At 40.7% G+C, this 15,302-nt stretch overlaps 1 protein-coding gene across 1 annotated transcript in view; it reads right to left on the minus strand.

Annotated features, from left to right (window-relative positions):
* Positions 1-1,057, minus strand: part of LOC138209315 (beta-1,3-N-acetylglucosaminyltransferase lunatic fringe-like) — an 11,480-nt gene extending 10,423 nt beyond the window's left edge. The window contains exon 1 of the mRNA XM_069167801.1: positions 592-1,057. Coding sequence (XP_069023902.1) covers positions 592-948 — 357 coding nt within the window. The 5' untranslated portion in view covers positions 949-1,057. The remainder of the gene's footprint in view (positions 1-591) is intronic.
* Between the last annotated feature and the right edge of the window lie 14,245 nt (positions 1,058-15,302).

Below are 15,302 nucleotides of genomic sequence, written 5' to 3' on the forward strand. Positions count from 1 at the left end.
CAGTTGTTTTGTTGTACTTGTCGTCACAAAAACAAAATGTGCGTCTCACAGAGCCTGTCTGATTGAATCCAGGGTCCCTCAGCTCCCTCATCCATCCCGGGTCCCGCAGTGGGCTTCCTTCCCCCTGACCCCTGCATGCATTGTGTCAACACATTAACAGCAGTGTGCTCGGCCTGTTAGCCTTCACATCACCATCTCATGCATTGCAAAGGCCTCTATCTCAGTTTTACAATTCAAAGGCTGCTTTGATCAAAGAGCCAGTGAGCCCAGTCCCATTTCAAAAGCTTTATACCTGGCAATAGCAGGAGGTGAAGGAAGCATTAAGGATACAACTTCCTTTATGCATTAATTAATGTGCATTTTTTAAAGCTTTGATCTTGAATTGTCACTCACATGACATTCAAACGTTTCTGTAATACAAAGTGTTGTCTGCAGTGTAATAATCTCCCGCAGGCGGTAAGAAATAACATGTCTGACTTGAAAATGAAGCAGCAGTAATCTTGAAATTATTATCAAGTTTATTATTATTTATGATTTCCTGTTGGGAGAATGAGCTGGTTTCTCAGTGACAGGTATCCCACCCTGACTCACCTGCGGCATGTTCCTGGAGATCCAGGTGTCCAGCAGCAGCTCCAGCCTCTGCCTGTGATACTTCCCAGTGGTTTTCACCGCTATGAACAGGTCAGCCGGGGAGAGATGCTCCACCGGGCCGGGGCGAGCGCTGCTCCGCGGGGGGCCGCCGACCGCTCTCCTCTCCCGGGTCAGCTTCCTGATATATGTCGAGACAACTTTCCGGCTCGTCCCCGCAGCTCGCTCCGGGTCTCCGCTGTTCGGCTGTCCGCCAGTGACGACCAGCATCCCGGTCACCAGCAGACAGGTGACCGCGGCGGCAGCAGCGTGAGGTCCCGCTGAGCTGAAGGCTCTTGATCCCCCGACAGGTTTCCACATTGTGCCCGTGTGGATGATTTTACAGCTTCATTCATTGACGACGAGGGTCACATTACATCGACACGATGCAGACATGAACCATAGCTTCTGTCTGTGGACGATCACTGATCTCCCACTGCGTGACTCGCTGCTGTGCTTTGCAATGAAGTTATAAACTCCACCAGTGGGCGGGGCTATCTGCATCCTTTGGCCGAGCTGAGCAGCTCATGGTGGGCGGAGCTAAACAGCAAAGAGGCAACATGAGGTGCGCTCGAGAGATGAACATCCTGATTCAGAAACAGCTTCAACTCAACTGTGTGCAACGAAATACCTGCATACACATTTGTATGATCTGTTATTATCAGGCGTCTTTTACAACTCAGTAACCTGCAGATCCATTTTGATATTTTTTGTTTCATATCTTTATATTTCTTACATTAACCTATGCTTCTTTTTAATTCTACTGAGACCCTTACGGGCTCCGTACCAATTGCAATTAATGTATTCCCTTATTAATTTTATTTGTTATATAGTCTACTGTGGTCTGCACAGCCATTATGATACTTAAGGGCACCAACTTGCCATTTGCTGGAAAACTAAAATGAAAGCTGCATTTGAAGAGAGGCTGCTGTGTGGAGGTCTTAAAACAGAGTAAAAAAAAACAATTGCAACAAGGGAGACAGAGGCATCTTACTTCAGAAAACAGTTATGGCTGATGTGCACTTGTGGCAGTTTGCCACCTCCCTCATGGGTAAGATGTTTCACTATTCAGGGCACACTGGATATTGCAAGAAATAACAACAGAACCTGTTTTTTGTTTTTATAGTCCGAAATACTAAAGCCGGAAAATTATTTCAAACAACCTTCAACTAAAAATGCACTCCTGGCATAATCCTAACCCAAAGTTTGCATTTTAAGCACGGCAGATGCTGATCTACTCTGCATGTGTGGAGCGCATCCTCCAATCAAACTCGAAATATGTGTCCCTGGTGTCCACGCCTGCCCACGTGTGCATCCTGAATCTTTTTTGAGTGTCTTGGCATAGATTCTCCAAGTTTCTGTGAGTCTTGAGGTTTGAACATTTCAAAAGATGTTCCTGAAGTTGGTGTTTTATTGATGTTGGGGAAGAGCGTTGTCCAACAAAATCTCCCAAAGGTGTTCAACCGGGTTGAGATCTGAAGCACGAAGGGCAACGCTGGAAATCGATGTGATAAATCTGTCAATGGTTGCTTATGCCTAGCATGGAAACATCTACAACGCTAATTTATTCAGGCTTTGCCTTGAATTTCTCATGTTTCTGTTCATGTTTGTAGATATTTTTCTTTATAAAGTGACACAATGAATCTTTTAAAGGTTTAACTCTTATAAATGTGAACAATCATTGGTTCTCCAAGGGGGCTCTTGCATACCTATAGTTTTACCCATGGCAAGTTATGGACCACTTCTTGTGATGATAGGAATAAAATATGAGCGGTTTCTCATATGCAAAGTGATGCACATGATAAATCAGCACAGCCGTTTTTAGTTTCTGAACATAAAAGTAGCCATTTTTATCACTGGGGAGCAACGTGCCTCGAGGTTCGCTGTGTGAAAGCGTGGTGGGTGACTCACCAAGTGGACAGATGTTGAAAAAGCCCATGACATCGGAGTGTGTGTAGTGCTGCCAACTCCACACACACACTCACACACTGAAGACAGTTGTGGCAGGCGGTCAGGTTGCCAGATCCAGTAAACCATCGGAGGAATGTTTCTTCTCTAATAATGTGCAGTTTCTCTGTGTGGCATTTCTGTGCTGAACCCTCGGGCAAAGTCAGTGTAATATTAGATTTTAGAAAATACACAAAATAATCTCAGACAACTGGAGAGTGAAAATTACAGTGTCATGAAGTTTTGGTCAGGATATTAAAGACGCCTTACACAGATTTAAGTCCTTACACACTGTAGAGAAAAAAAGGCTTTTACCTTTGTTCTTGATTGTATCACACATCTTTCACGAGTAGATGGAATTCATTTAGTTATCATGAAGAAACCCCTGAAAAAGCTACGTTACCTTTAGTGAGAATTAATTTGTCAATCTGCCATTTCTACAGTCAGTAATGAACCGCTATACTTCATTTTAAAAGCTGCTTTAATCTGTGTGTAAATATGCACAATAGGTCAAGTGGTGATTTCAGATGGGTCTCTGGGGTTTTCGTTAACTCCCACCAATCTCATCAAAGTCATTTCTAGCTGCAGGTAACGGATAAATCTTGCCGAGCAGCAGACAAATGAAGGTTTGCAACTAGCTGGAAAAACACGATGCAAAATTTAGAAGCTAAAGAATCAAACATTTCTCTTAGGAGCTGGTGGAGACCAAAAACAGCTAAAAAGAGAGTGAATATTGGACTTCAGTTCACAAAGTGGACACAAAAACAACTCCAGATAAATGTTAATGCTGCTCTGTTTTGCTGTATGTGTAAATAAGTTACTTTTTTCTGCGAGGACAAATACATTTTTAAGCTCGTAATATCTCTATATATCTTTATAGCTTGTTGTGAACAAAAAAAAAATTGGAAGTTCAAGCCAACAGAGATGCCTTGCTAAACCCTTCTTTCCGAGGTCACACTCCTCTCTGTGTATTGCTAATTGTTAGTGACATATCTTAGAATGAAGCAGGCATCTTAACATGCAAATCTGAACATGCAATCTTCAGTTTGCATCCTGTTGCTTAATACTGCTACGATAAACAATATTTCACCAGGAAATCCTTTATCTGATGTTAACATTTCATAGGAAACAATTTAGTTTTTCTAACATGAAAAATCAATGCTTTAAACCGTCTCACCACTGAAATCCAGAATAAGCAAATATTTAACAATCCATGACATTTTTCTGTTGCAAGGAAATTATTTATGAAAATTGTATTAAGTTTAAGTCGCCTAATATTTCTACAACATATGGAAACATTTTCTTTTTTTTACTGGAAACACTGAGACTTACAGTTTCTCACACGATCAGGAATCAGGTAGGCGTCAGAGTTAGTCACCCTCTTCCTGATGTGAATCAAATAAAGACACAAACTGCTTAAAGGGGAAAAAAAAGGTTTCAGAATCAGTATAATGCAAATGGATGAAGAAAGTCAGTTATGTTTCCTTTGCGGATTCTTCTAGATGTCTGTGTGTTGATTTTCTTCGTCACAGTGTTACTTGTTGTGTTGCTTCTTGTTGGAGCAGCACTCCTTTTTAATGTCTAAACATATGACCAAAACTGAGATAAAGTCAGTTTGTCTGAGACTAATGTGAAATCAACCAAAGGTTTGGTATGTACAAGACTCACCTACAACTGTGTTTGTTCTTAAGGGGTCAGTATAGTTCATTAGAAGCAGTCTTTGGGTTGGTACAGGAGTTACATTCACGTCAGACTGGCACAGACCTGCTGTGAGGAGATGGGAAAGTACGCTGGGTTTGAACTTCTCACTCTAACTTCCTCTTTTCAGTTGTTACACATCTACTTGTTGCACTTTTGATGTGAATAACTGAATGCAGCCACCTGAATGTCTTCCTGGAGAGACTGTCTGAACTTAAAAGGCCAAAAAAAAAATCATCCGTACGACTATGGCTTTTTATTTTGCCGTCATGTGTGACTGTTTGCATGATGTGTAAATACGTTGGCCTTTCACATGGTGTGAAACACTTATTTTCTAGCACAAGACAGCTCTTAGGCATAGCAGAGATTTAAGATAAATTCTAACATGCTCACCAAACTATGCTGACATGCAGATGTTTTGCAGTTTGTTCATCATGTTAGTCTCAACTGTGTTTGCAGACCAACATACAACACCATACTCAACTGTCTTTTCTTGGTTTTTCATTGGGCAAAAGATATGGGAAGTGCCTGGGACACGGTACTATTCATGGTATCACCTCTGCCGAGGTTCCAAGATTGCTGAGGCAACACTAAAACGCCATATGGCAACACTGCAGACCACTAATTGGTCAGAGAGAATGACATCATTTGTTTGTTACTGTGACAAATGGTCACGTAAGAACAACATCCCCTTCACATCCTCCCTTGTTTGTGTTCGTGTCGTGTTGAAGATGATGTCATGGCAGTTTTATATGGTGTCACTCATGATGACGCTGCATTGAGCGAGTACTATCTGCAGTGGAAAACAAAATCTAGAAAAGGACAGGGTACCAAAAGTGAGTACAGTCAAGTAGAGTAGAGCTGGTACCGGCAGTAGAAAAGGGGCTGAAGTGCAGCTGAGGCTGATGGAATTGTCATGTTGTTTTGTAGGCATTGGACTAATGAAAAACTTTGACCTGATGAGGGTGCTGGAGTCAAGGGATCACCAAAGTTATTACAGTTTAGCATGAGAAGGACATACAGAACCTGTAACAAACTCCAAGGCAATCCATCTTATAGTTGCTGAGACATTTCACTCAAATCCCAAACGTTAACCTCCTGCTGGCACCGAGGGAATAGAAAGGGGATCAATAATATCTATAAACTATATTTTAAATTGTAATAAATTGTGTAAATCCATCCAGTAGTAGAAACTACAACCTTTATGATTAGTTATTTAAAGTTTCATTGCTTGATCAACATCAGTACCTGAGTTACACGTTTTTGTGAGAAGGTGTGTGCGATTTCTCAATAGAGATGAACATTTCGAATTCTGTCTCAACCTCATGAAATCGTTAACAGAGACTCTTAAAATCTACAATAATTAAGTAATGAGCCAGATCAGCTGTTTTGAGTGACATTTGTATTTACAAGATGCAGAGCAGTTATGGTCCGAGACCATAAAAGGCACACAAGTTCAGCCAGGTGGGTTTTCCTTGACATTCACAGGGTTGTGAACTGTAAATTCGTCGCCAAGGATCAAACTGTCAACACCAAGTTTTTCTGTTGCAATCTGAGGCATCTAAGGGAAAAAAAAAAAATTCAGTGCAAACAACCTGAACTGTGGTATGATGACACTTGGGTTCTCCAACATGACAACCCAGAGTTTCTAGCCCTCAGCCAACCCGGTATCACGGCAAAGTCTGAAATAGACACTCCTGTTCACTATAGCAAAACGTGAGATTGCCACGCTTTGTGCTGTCTAGGCGTGAAAGTTACACATTTTCCTGTAGTGGACTAAATTCAACCCACTCCATGCCATGTGATTTACAGAAAAATGAAACTTTTGTGCAAAAACATGTGGTTTTGTGGGGTTACTAAATAAGCACATGGTTGGGGTTTGTGACAAATAACATGGGAGGAGCCAGGGAAAATAATTTATTTTGGATTAGGAAACAAAAGAGAACTCACGAAAAATGTTGTGACCTCCTCAATTCAAACTTCATCGTCCCGCATGGCAGTCTGTGACTAATGGTCGCATGAACCCTCGTCACATGACATTTACATGCGCCTAAGTTTCACGCTTTCAAAACGGGTAACTTTCATGCCTCCACAGCCCAAAGTGTGACTTTCTCACGTTTTGCTGTGGTGGATGGGTGTGTCTATTTCACGCTTTGCCGTGACATTTGGTTGCCTCAGCAACAAAACCGTTGTCCCCACCACCCTACTCACCGACTTCGGCTTCCTGCGACTTCTTTCTGTTCCACCAAAATTTGACACAAACTTTGATGTGCTCAACTTTCCGGTGCATGCAAATCACAGATGCAACGAAACTAGTATTTAATCCCAAAAGCTATACTTTCTTGTTGCTTCGTCACGTGACAGGAGAAGTCTCTGAACTTTTTGATCCACCCATCTATTGCATGTCTTACTGTAGCTCTGACACTTAAACTAAGTAGAGGATGTACATTTTGTCCCCCAAAAACTTTTGTTTGTGCATCAGGAGAAGCAGATTCACTGCTCTGCACGACATACAGAACAAACACTGCTGATTGCATAAAATAAAGACATATTTCGAGAAACAGCAGCAGAGGAGAAACCCCAGACCGTCTCATTATTTCCCTTCCTCTGTCTCTCTCGGTCATAAAACCTTCTTTATTCCTTCCCTTCAAAGATAAGAGCAGCTTATTGCCTTCTCTTTCATCCTACCGGCCATCAGGCAGAGCACAACAGCTGAAACACACACACACACACACACACACACACACACACACACACACACACACACACACACTGCCCCTTTTATGATCCTCTCAAACCGTATCAGTGCAGCCACAGTGTGAGCCGTAGCTGTGTTTGCATGCACGAGTGCGTATCTGTGTTGTGGTTGTTGAATGGATGTGGATTTAAGAATTTATTTTTATGGGGGTGACAGAAGCTGTGTTTATGTGTATGCTGCTGCCTGTTTTCTCCTTTTGTCTGTGTGTTTAGTCCACAATAATTGTCCTCTACAGCGCTGTGTTTGTTATGTGAAACAGTAACACACAAGGCCAGTCAAGCTTCATGCTGTTCCTCCCTTTCCTCTTTCATCTGTAGAAATCCCCTCAGTTTTTTCACCTAGTTTAATCCCTCTCTTTGATTTCGGCTTTTCCCTCTCATCTCTCCTCTTCTCTGTGTCTTTTCCCCCTCTGCTTCAACTTGTCGTCAAAATGTTGCAGAATTCAGAGTGCAAGGTCACAGTTTTCCAAGCCTGAAGTTGGGACTTTTCCCCTGTTTCCTCTCACTTGACAAACTCCATGCACACACTCAAAGAGTACAAAAAACAAAAACATTTGGGAGTTTTTAGAGTCTGTTTCTGTGGCAGGTTTGAATCAACAGAAGTTCTGCTGCTGCTTAAATGAAGCTACTTTTGTAAAAAAAAAAAAAAAAAAAAAAGGAGCTTTATGATTGCATGAAAGAGAACAAACAACAAGGATGTTTCCTTCCTTTCTTCTTGCCAGAGTGAGAGATTGCTCTGACACCACATCTAATGGAGAGGAAGATGGGGAGGTGGGGTGGGTGGGGTATCATGGCGTCAGCCACGATAAACTTGTTAAACTGCTTTTTCTCTACTACACTTGATCCACAACAAGCTGTATTAAACAATGTTGGGGAGTTACTAATTCCATGTAGCAGAGTTACATAATTAAATTAGAAAATAAATGTAGTTACAGTTACTGAGAAAAATAAGTGATTAAATGAGTTACTATTCATTCTACATTGGTACAAAGGGTAATTGAGTAAAAAAATAGTATATTGTTTTTGGTAAAATATATAGAATATAAAATTATTTCTGTTGTTTTGCATCTTTTTGCCAAACAGTAATGTCTTCTGTTCGACCTGAATGTAGACTTGATTTGAGGTGATGGGGACATTTTTCCTTCACTGCAGTCAGTTGTGATCAACATACTGTGATTTGTTGAAATCAAAACATTTTAATCTTAATTTAAGTTATTGAAGAACTTAAAATAAAAGTTTGACAGTAATCAGTGTTGAGTTCTGTTGGGAGGTTCACATGGCCTAGTTTACATTTAGTTTTTAGGACTTCTCAGCTTTATTGCCCAGTTTAAAGCATTCGTTCGGAAAGTAATCATTGTAATAGTAGTATGTAACTAGTATGTAACCTATTACATTTCAAAAGTTACCATCCCAACCTAAGATAAGATAAGATAAGATAAGATAAGATAAGATAAGATAAGATAAGATAAGATAAGATAAGATAAGATATGACATTTTGGGGGTCTTAATGACAGGCAATAAAAAAACAGATCTTCAATAATCTGGCTGGAGCACACAGGGTGTCAGCCAACACAACACAACACGATACCACATGACAGATCGATTTCCACTGACTCCTAAAACAACATGATGTATATTAGTGTTTTGCATGCCCCCTGTAGGACCAACATGTCCCCACACCTTAACGATACAATAGATAATAGATAGACCCGTGGATTGTAACAGACAGTGGACCTTTGTTGACGGGGTAACACAAATAAACATGTGGTAAACATTGTGATCTGTCGTTAGGTGTTACGTTACGTGTTACGTTACATTTGTTACAAGTGATGTTACATACATTTTTCAAATATATTGCATAAATTAAAATAAGCCAGCGTTGGCTTTTGGCTACATATAGGATGTACGGCGGTATAATGTGTGAAAATACTGAGTTTGATTCATTCACCAACTCCCAACCAATCGTTTCTCACTCTTTCTAGTACCATGGCTGGATTATCACATTACTTCTTTATTCTCTCTTTCTTCTATTTTTATCCATTGTACTATTTTTTCTTTATTCTCATGTTGTGTCTTCACTGTTATGTCTAATCTGTGTCATGAAAGGTACTTTCGACCGCGAACCACTGAACAGAGGAGGGACGCAGAAGACTGTGTGGTCTCTGCCAAAAGTTCCCTTTTCTCTGCTTGTGTTTCACATCATCCGTCTGTTTTCATGCTGTAATGCAATTAAAACGGCATTAACAGTGAAATATGGGTGTGCTTTTAGTCTATCTGAGACCTTCTGTTTCTTCTCCTGAATAAATAAACTTGCAGACAAGAGAAATTTCCTTTCACTGTTTGGGATGCTTGACATTTTCCAGAATGTGTGTGGGGGTTATCTCTGCATGCTGTGGGTGTGCGTATGCACTTTTGGTCCCTCTTTGGGACCTTTTCTGGTATAAACACCAACCTTGTAAGGACCAGTACTTCTTAAGGGGACCAAATCCCAGTGTTAATGAGGCAAAATGTCTTTTTTGATGTCCTGGCTAAGATTAGGAGTAAGGGGGGAATTGAGTTCAGCTAATGTTCGGGTTAGACATGAACTGGTCTTGGTTGATGTTAGGGTCAGGGTTTGGGTCGTCCACAATGAATGGAGTATAATGCAATGTCCGAACGAGGATAGTTGCACAAACATCTGTGCATGTGTGTGTGTGTGTGTGTGTGTGTGTGTGTGTGTGTGTGTGTGTGTGTGTGCAGCTATAACAAGAGGTCTTGTCTTCTTAACCAGGATTGTACAGTCATGTGCTTCTCATTAAAATACTTCCCTCAGTTTTGGATAAAAGCACTGATACTTCACAGTCAGTATGGTAATGAAAACGAGTGCTGTGTCTCTGTCTGTGTGTGTGTACTTCTATGAGTCATGTTGTGGGGAAATAACTTCATATACGCAGTCATTTTGTTGGGACCCACCTCCCTTTTGGGGACCAAAAAACAAGTCCCCAAAACATAAATCACGTAATTTTAGGGGTGCAGACGTGAGCTAAGGTTAGCTTTTGGCTAAAGTTTAGGGGAAGTTCAGGGTTAGGTAAGAAGTAGTTATGGATTCAGTTAAGTCTGCTGGAAAAAATGTAAGTCAATGTTATGTCCTTGTGATGAAAAAGACTGTTTGTGTGTGTGTGTGTGCTCGTGTGTGTGTGTTTCTGTGTGTGTGTCTGGTTTACAGTTGTTGTTAAAAAGTTGCAGTAAAAAGTCTAAATAAAGAGTCGGACTATAGTGTTTCTGTTCAGCTGGAATAATGAACTACATGAATAAATTACATTATTGCTGCTTATGATGATAACTTGAAGCTCAGGGCCACATTAGTTTTCTGACTGAAAAAAGAGCAAGTGATAATCATATGATTAATTAAAAACAGGAATAAATCTTCATGGATGACCTGGCAGCTACTGACGAAAAGCTGATTATCTTCAACCATGTGAGTCCATTAAATGATATCGCAACTGCACATACCACCCAGTGTGTGTGTGTGTGTGTATTTATGTGTGTGGATGCAAGTGTGTGTGTGTGTGTGTGTGTGTGTGTGTGTGTGTGTTTTAGGTCAGAGGGGTCGCTCAAGAGCTGTTGGAGACGGTGTATGATCTGTGGGGATTTTAAGTGCTGAATCCCTGATCACAAGATTTCACAGCAATCCTCCTAATGAGGTGCTGTACATTACGTGTGTGTTACAAAGTGTGTTACATTGTATTGTGTGTGTGTGTGTATCTCAGACACAAAGTGAAATGGAGACAAACAGATAATGTGATAGATGGACAGATGTGACCTTTACAAGCTTGCTGATGTGTTAAGACATCTGTTGACCTAATATAGGATGTAGTGACATACTCAGATTTAGAGGGGGGAAGTCGCTGCTTTAAAGCATTAAGGAAAAAATACTGAACACACTCACTGACATGGTCCAACTTTTGAGATATCCCTCTCTGAGAAATATGTTCACACAATAATACAATGGAGGGAGAAGAAATGGCAAAATCTCTTTTGAGAAATGATGAGTCTGTTTACATGCCCCATAGCATCCTTATAATCAGGTGTTTATTGTATGTAGGTTATGTTTTGTGCAGGTAAACATCAAACCCTGGTAAGAGAAGTCTGGATGAGCTCTTACCTGAGATTTAATTCTTCATACAGAGCAATATTAGCTTTAATTTGGAGTCACGTAGTTTGACCAGGTGTCCCACTTCATGTGTGACAGCACAGCACAGTATTTTTTTCTTCCTTTTCCCATGTCCCACATACTGAGACGATGTCTTAAATATTGATTGGCTCTATTTTCAAAAAGTCAACACTGCAGGATACATGTTTTTCTAAAATCTGGACATGCAGCTGCGACGAAGACATTCCCACTGAAACCTGACGATGATTGTCAGACAGATCGGCAAACAGTAGCTGAAATAACTTTACCACACTGTGCAGCCCTGCCAATCACACAGGTCAGCAGATAGTAAGATAACAGCATACTGCTGCACCCTCAGTGTAGGAAAGAGCGCTACTGCGGGTCGTTTGTCCCAACAGCTGTCAGACTATTCAACACCACCATAAAATAACGTTGCACTGTATTTTATTTTATTTACCTTTACCTGTATTTTTATTTTATGCACCTGACACTTTTTATTCATCCCAAGCTGTATTTATTTATTTGATTTGATTTGTTTTTGTGTATATTGTTTGTGTGTGTGTGTATTTATTAATTTCTCTTATTTATTTCTAAAATAATTATTTTGATCTATCTTATTTTATGTATACGTATTTGTAAATTTTTTCTTATTGTGCGCACCTTTTTGTGTTTCTATGCTGCTTTGATGACAACATTTTCCCACTGTGGGATTAATAAAGTCTAAGTCTAAGTCATACGAGCATTTACTGTGAAACTTCAGCTTCCTTATATGCTTACTGTTCCGTATCGTTTGAGTTTGGAAAGTTGCATTCAAATCAAATATATTTGTTTCGTCCTTCACATGCTCAAGGCCTAACCTGTAGACTGCATAATGTGTGTTTTTATGTCCTAAGTTAGACGACCTCCCAGTACTGATAATGTGTATATTGTCCCACAAAAACATACCTATTGCCGCACGTTTGCTTTGGTGGGATCTGGTCACCTAGAGTCATGTTTCTAGCCACCTGATGAATGTAACCAAAGTCTCATTTTAGCTCTGTTTTGGTCTCCACCTAGCCTGTGAAACTATCGCTCACAGCTTCAGTCTTCACTGTGATCATATTCTGGAAACCCTGTTCGCATTAATCTTTGCTCAGCCACTCTGAAGGACAAACCAATTAGTGACCAGTGGGGTTGGCTATGTGCAATGACGTTGAAGCAAGCAGCATGACATCACTCAATGAATTGTGAACTGCTGTTCTGAAACTTCGAGTCTGGACTGTTTTTAAAAGTGAACACAGCTTCTGGGGCTAAAAAAACAACACCAAAGCAGAAGTGCAATTCCACCGAAGGCCACTAGGGGTTGGCTCCAAAAAGGCTTCAGCTCCACAGACTCATTCAACTTCTCTCATGAAATAAAAAGTCAATACATTTTTTTCTACAAGTCATCATGGTGTCATTAGCTATAGTCACTCCTTCTGATTGGTTTTCTGGAAGTCATAAAGTCATCATTAATTAGATATTAGGCCTCAAAAAGCAGTATGTTGGGAGGGGGCATGTCTGTTTGACTGACAGGTCTGTGGTGCAGTCAGGCAAGTCAATCAAACAGGCATGACCCAAAATGTAACACTTTTTAAGGCTTTATTAATAATGGAGTTATTTTCATAAAGGTTTCCCTCCCTCCCATGTCCTGATTTCAACACCTGCTGCTGATCCCCTCATCTAACACCCCGGCAACCATCTGCTTGCAATCATTTAATTAACCCCTCTCCATAAATTCAAACGGTCCTTACCAATTTGTTGAGCCTACGTGTGAGGATGACTGCCTGCCCTGCTGTTGCAATCGCCTGATGAGTCTGCCTCGCTCAATCAGGCTCCTCTTTACTCAAGCCCACTGCTAGCCTTGCCATGCAGATACTTACTCTGCCAGCCCAGCCCGCCTGCTCTCACCAGCTCCAACCATCAACCTCATTCTTCTCCCTTAACAAAACATTTGTCAAACACTTTGTCCTTTGTTCAGCTCTTGGCTCCTTATCCAAGTTAAAAACTTGTGTTAAAAACACTGATCACAAGGAGTGAATTTAGTTAACGACATCATAACATCTTACGGGAAGCACTTATTGACTTTGAATTCCGTGAGAGAAGTTAATGCTTTTTGAATTGTAGCCTAATGCAGCCAGAGGTTTGCAGTTTAAGGAAACTTCTGCATTAGCTTCATTCTCAGACCCAGAGACCATAAAGTCTATTCACTGAAGTAGTTTCAATGCATATACTGGTAAAGTACATGGTGGTCAATGCTGATTGGTTAAAGACTGCTCCAGTAGTTAAAGTCAAAATTAAAGTCTATGCTCAGGAGGAGGCAACGGCCGGAAACAATTCTCAACAGAACGTATCCAGACCCACATGTGAAATTGTTCTCAGTAATACCAGGCTGCTCTCCATCAGGCCCTGAGGAAATATCTGACTCTGGCCAAAAACAAAGCTATTGTTAGCAAGCAAAAATAACAATAACCTGAATTCACTGCCTCTGCAAGGTCAATAATTCAGGTTGATCAATGCAAACAAACACTTTCAGATCATCACATTGTTTTCACATCGCCTTGTTGGCTTCTTGGTGGCCGGTGTCTCTGAAAAATCAGCTTCAGCTCTGGCCAGCGTCTTGCAGCAACTGCACTCATAATTAATTCCAATTCTCTCATTGCAATAACGGCTGAGGTACACGGCATGTGCGAAACTCCTCAAGTCCTGTTTTATCGAAAACAAATTCTGCAGCGTGTCCAGAGAAATGTGTGACTGAATGAGAACCGTGTGTGTGATCCAATAAAACAAGCTCGTGAGAGACTCGGGAGTTATAAAAATGGAGCAGTGAGGAATAGAGTTGTGTCGGGTGATTACGTGTTGTGCAGACAAATCTGATTCATTCAGTGGTATATTAATACTTAATGAGACTTATGACCTTGACTGTGCAGAACATGAAACCACAGAGAGCCGTCACCTCTCCCACGATCGCCCCACAGGACGCACACAACGTTCGCTGCACATTAAGTCCACACTATCTCTCACATCAAAGGCTTGATTAAAAAGGCCACTGCGAGTGTGTGTGTGAGTCTCACACTGACAGTGAAAGACACAAATGGGCCTGAAGAAGACAAATAATGCAGAGAAGAAGGGGGAAATGAACTGCTGTTATATTTGGGTCTGAGCCAAAAGACGTATTATTAGTCCAGAATAATATCGCCACACACACGTGTACAAACACAGAAAGGGAGAAGGGTGAAGAGAGAGTACCAAAGAAATGAGAGGAAAACAAAGAGAAAACACAGAAATGTGAATGAATGAATGAATGGATGGATGAATGGATGGATGGATGGATGGATGGATGGATGGATGGATGGATAGATAGATAGATAGATAGATAGATAGATAGATAGATAGATAGATAGATAGATAGATAGATAGATAGATAGACAGATAGATAGACAGACTTTTGGAGGATGATGGTTCGCAGGAATTGTCTCCAGTTTTTCTGTTTGTTTGAAAGCAAACACAAAAAGTTTAAACCGGTTAAAACAGTAACCCCGACTTTGTTGTCAAGGTTGTAAAAATTTACCCTTCAGGAGCCCTGAAGCTCTCTAAATAACACCTTTATCTCTTGTTTCTTTGATCCATACACAAACAGAAGATAAAAAGCTGTGATGTTAGGGGAAGATATGTGCTGAATCAATTTCTCTGTGTAATTGGGTGTCTGCATCAAAGACGCGACTGACCCAGAATGAACAGAAATGATGGTATAAATTGGAAACTGCTTTCTCATGCTTCCAGTTATAGGCCTATCGCATGAACTTTATTAAATGCATGAAAATAATACAACCAGAAAGTTATTGATTCAAGTGGCAATTTACCAACTGTGATCGTTCCAATGCAGAGTGAAAACATTTTTGATAGAACTTAGGTATAACAGAAAGTAGAAAGTAAATAATTGTATTTTGTTTTGTTTTCCCCATAGAAAAGTCCAGCGACTATTTCTGCCGCACACGAATGGAGCGCAGCACAGTAATGAGCATGGAGTCGGGGGAAGCTTTCTTCTGTAAGTATTGCAAGTTACATCGTGTTTTGGCATTAACCACGCAAGATGGGCAAA

Source organism: Embiotoca jacksoni, unplaced genomic scaffold (genome assembly GCF_022577435.1).
Source record: "Embiotoca jacksoni isolate LCO1_2020_lvr unplaced genomic scaffold, fEmbJac1.0.p SCAF_4, whole genome shotgun sequence".
Lineage (NCBI taxonomy): Eukaryota > Metazoa > Chordata > Actinopteri > Embiotocidae > Embiotoca > Embiotoca jacksoni.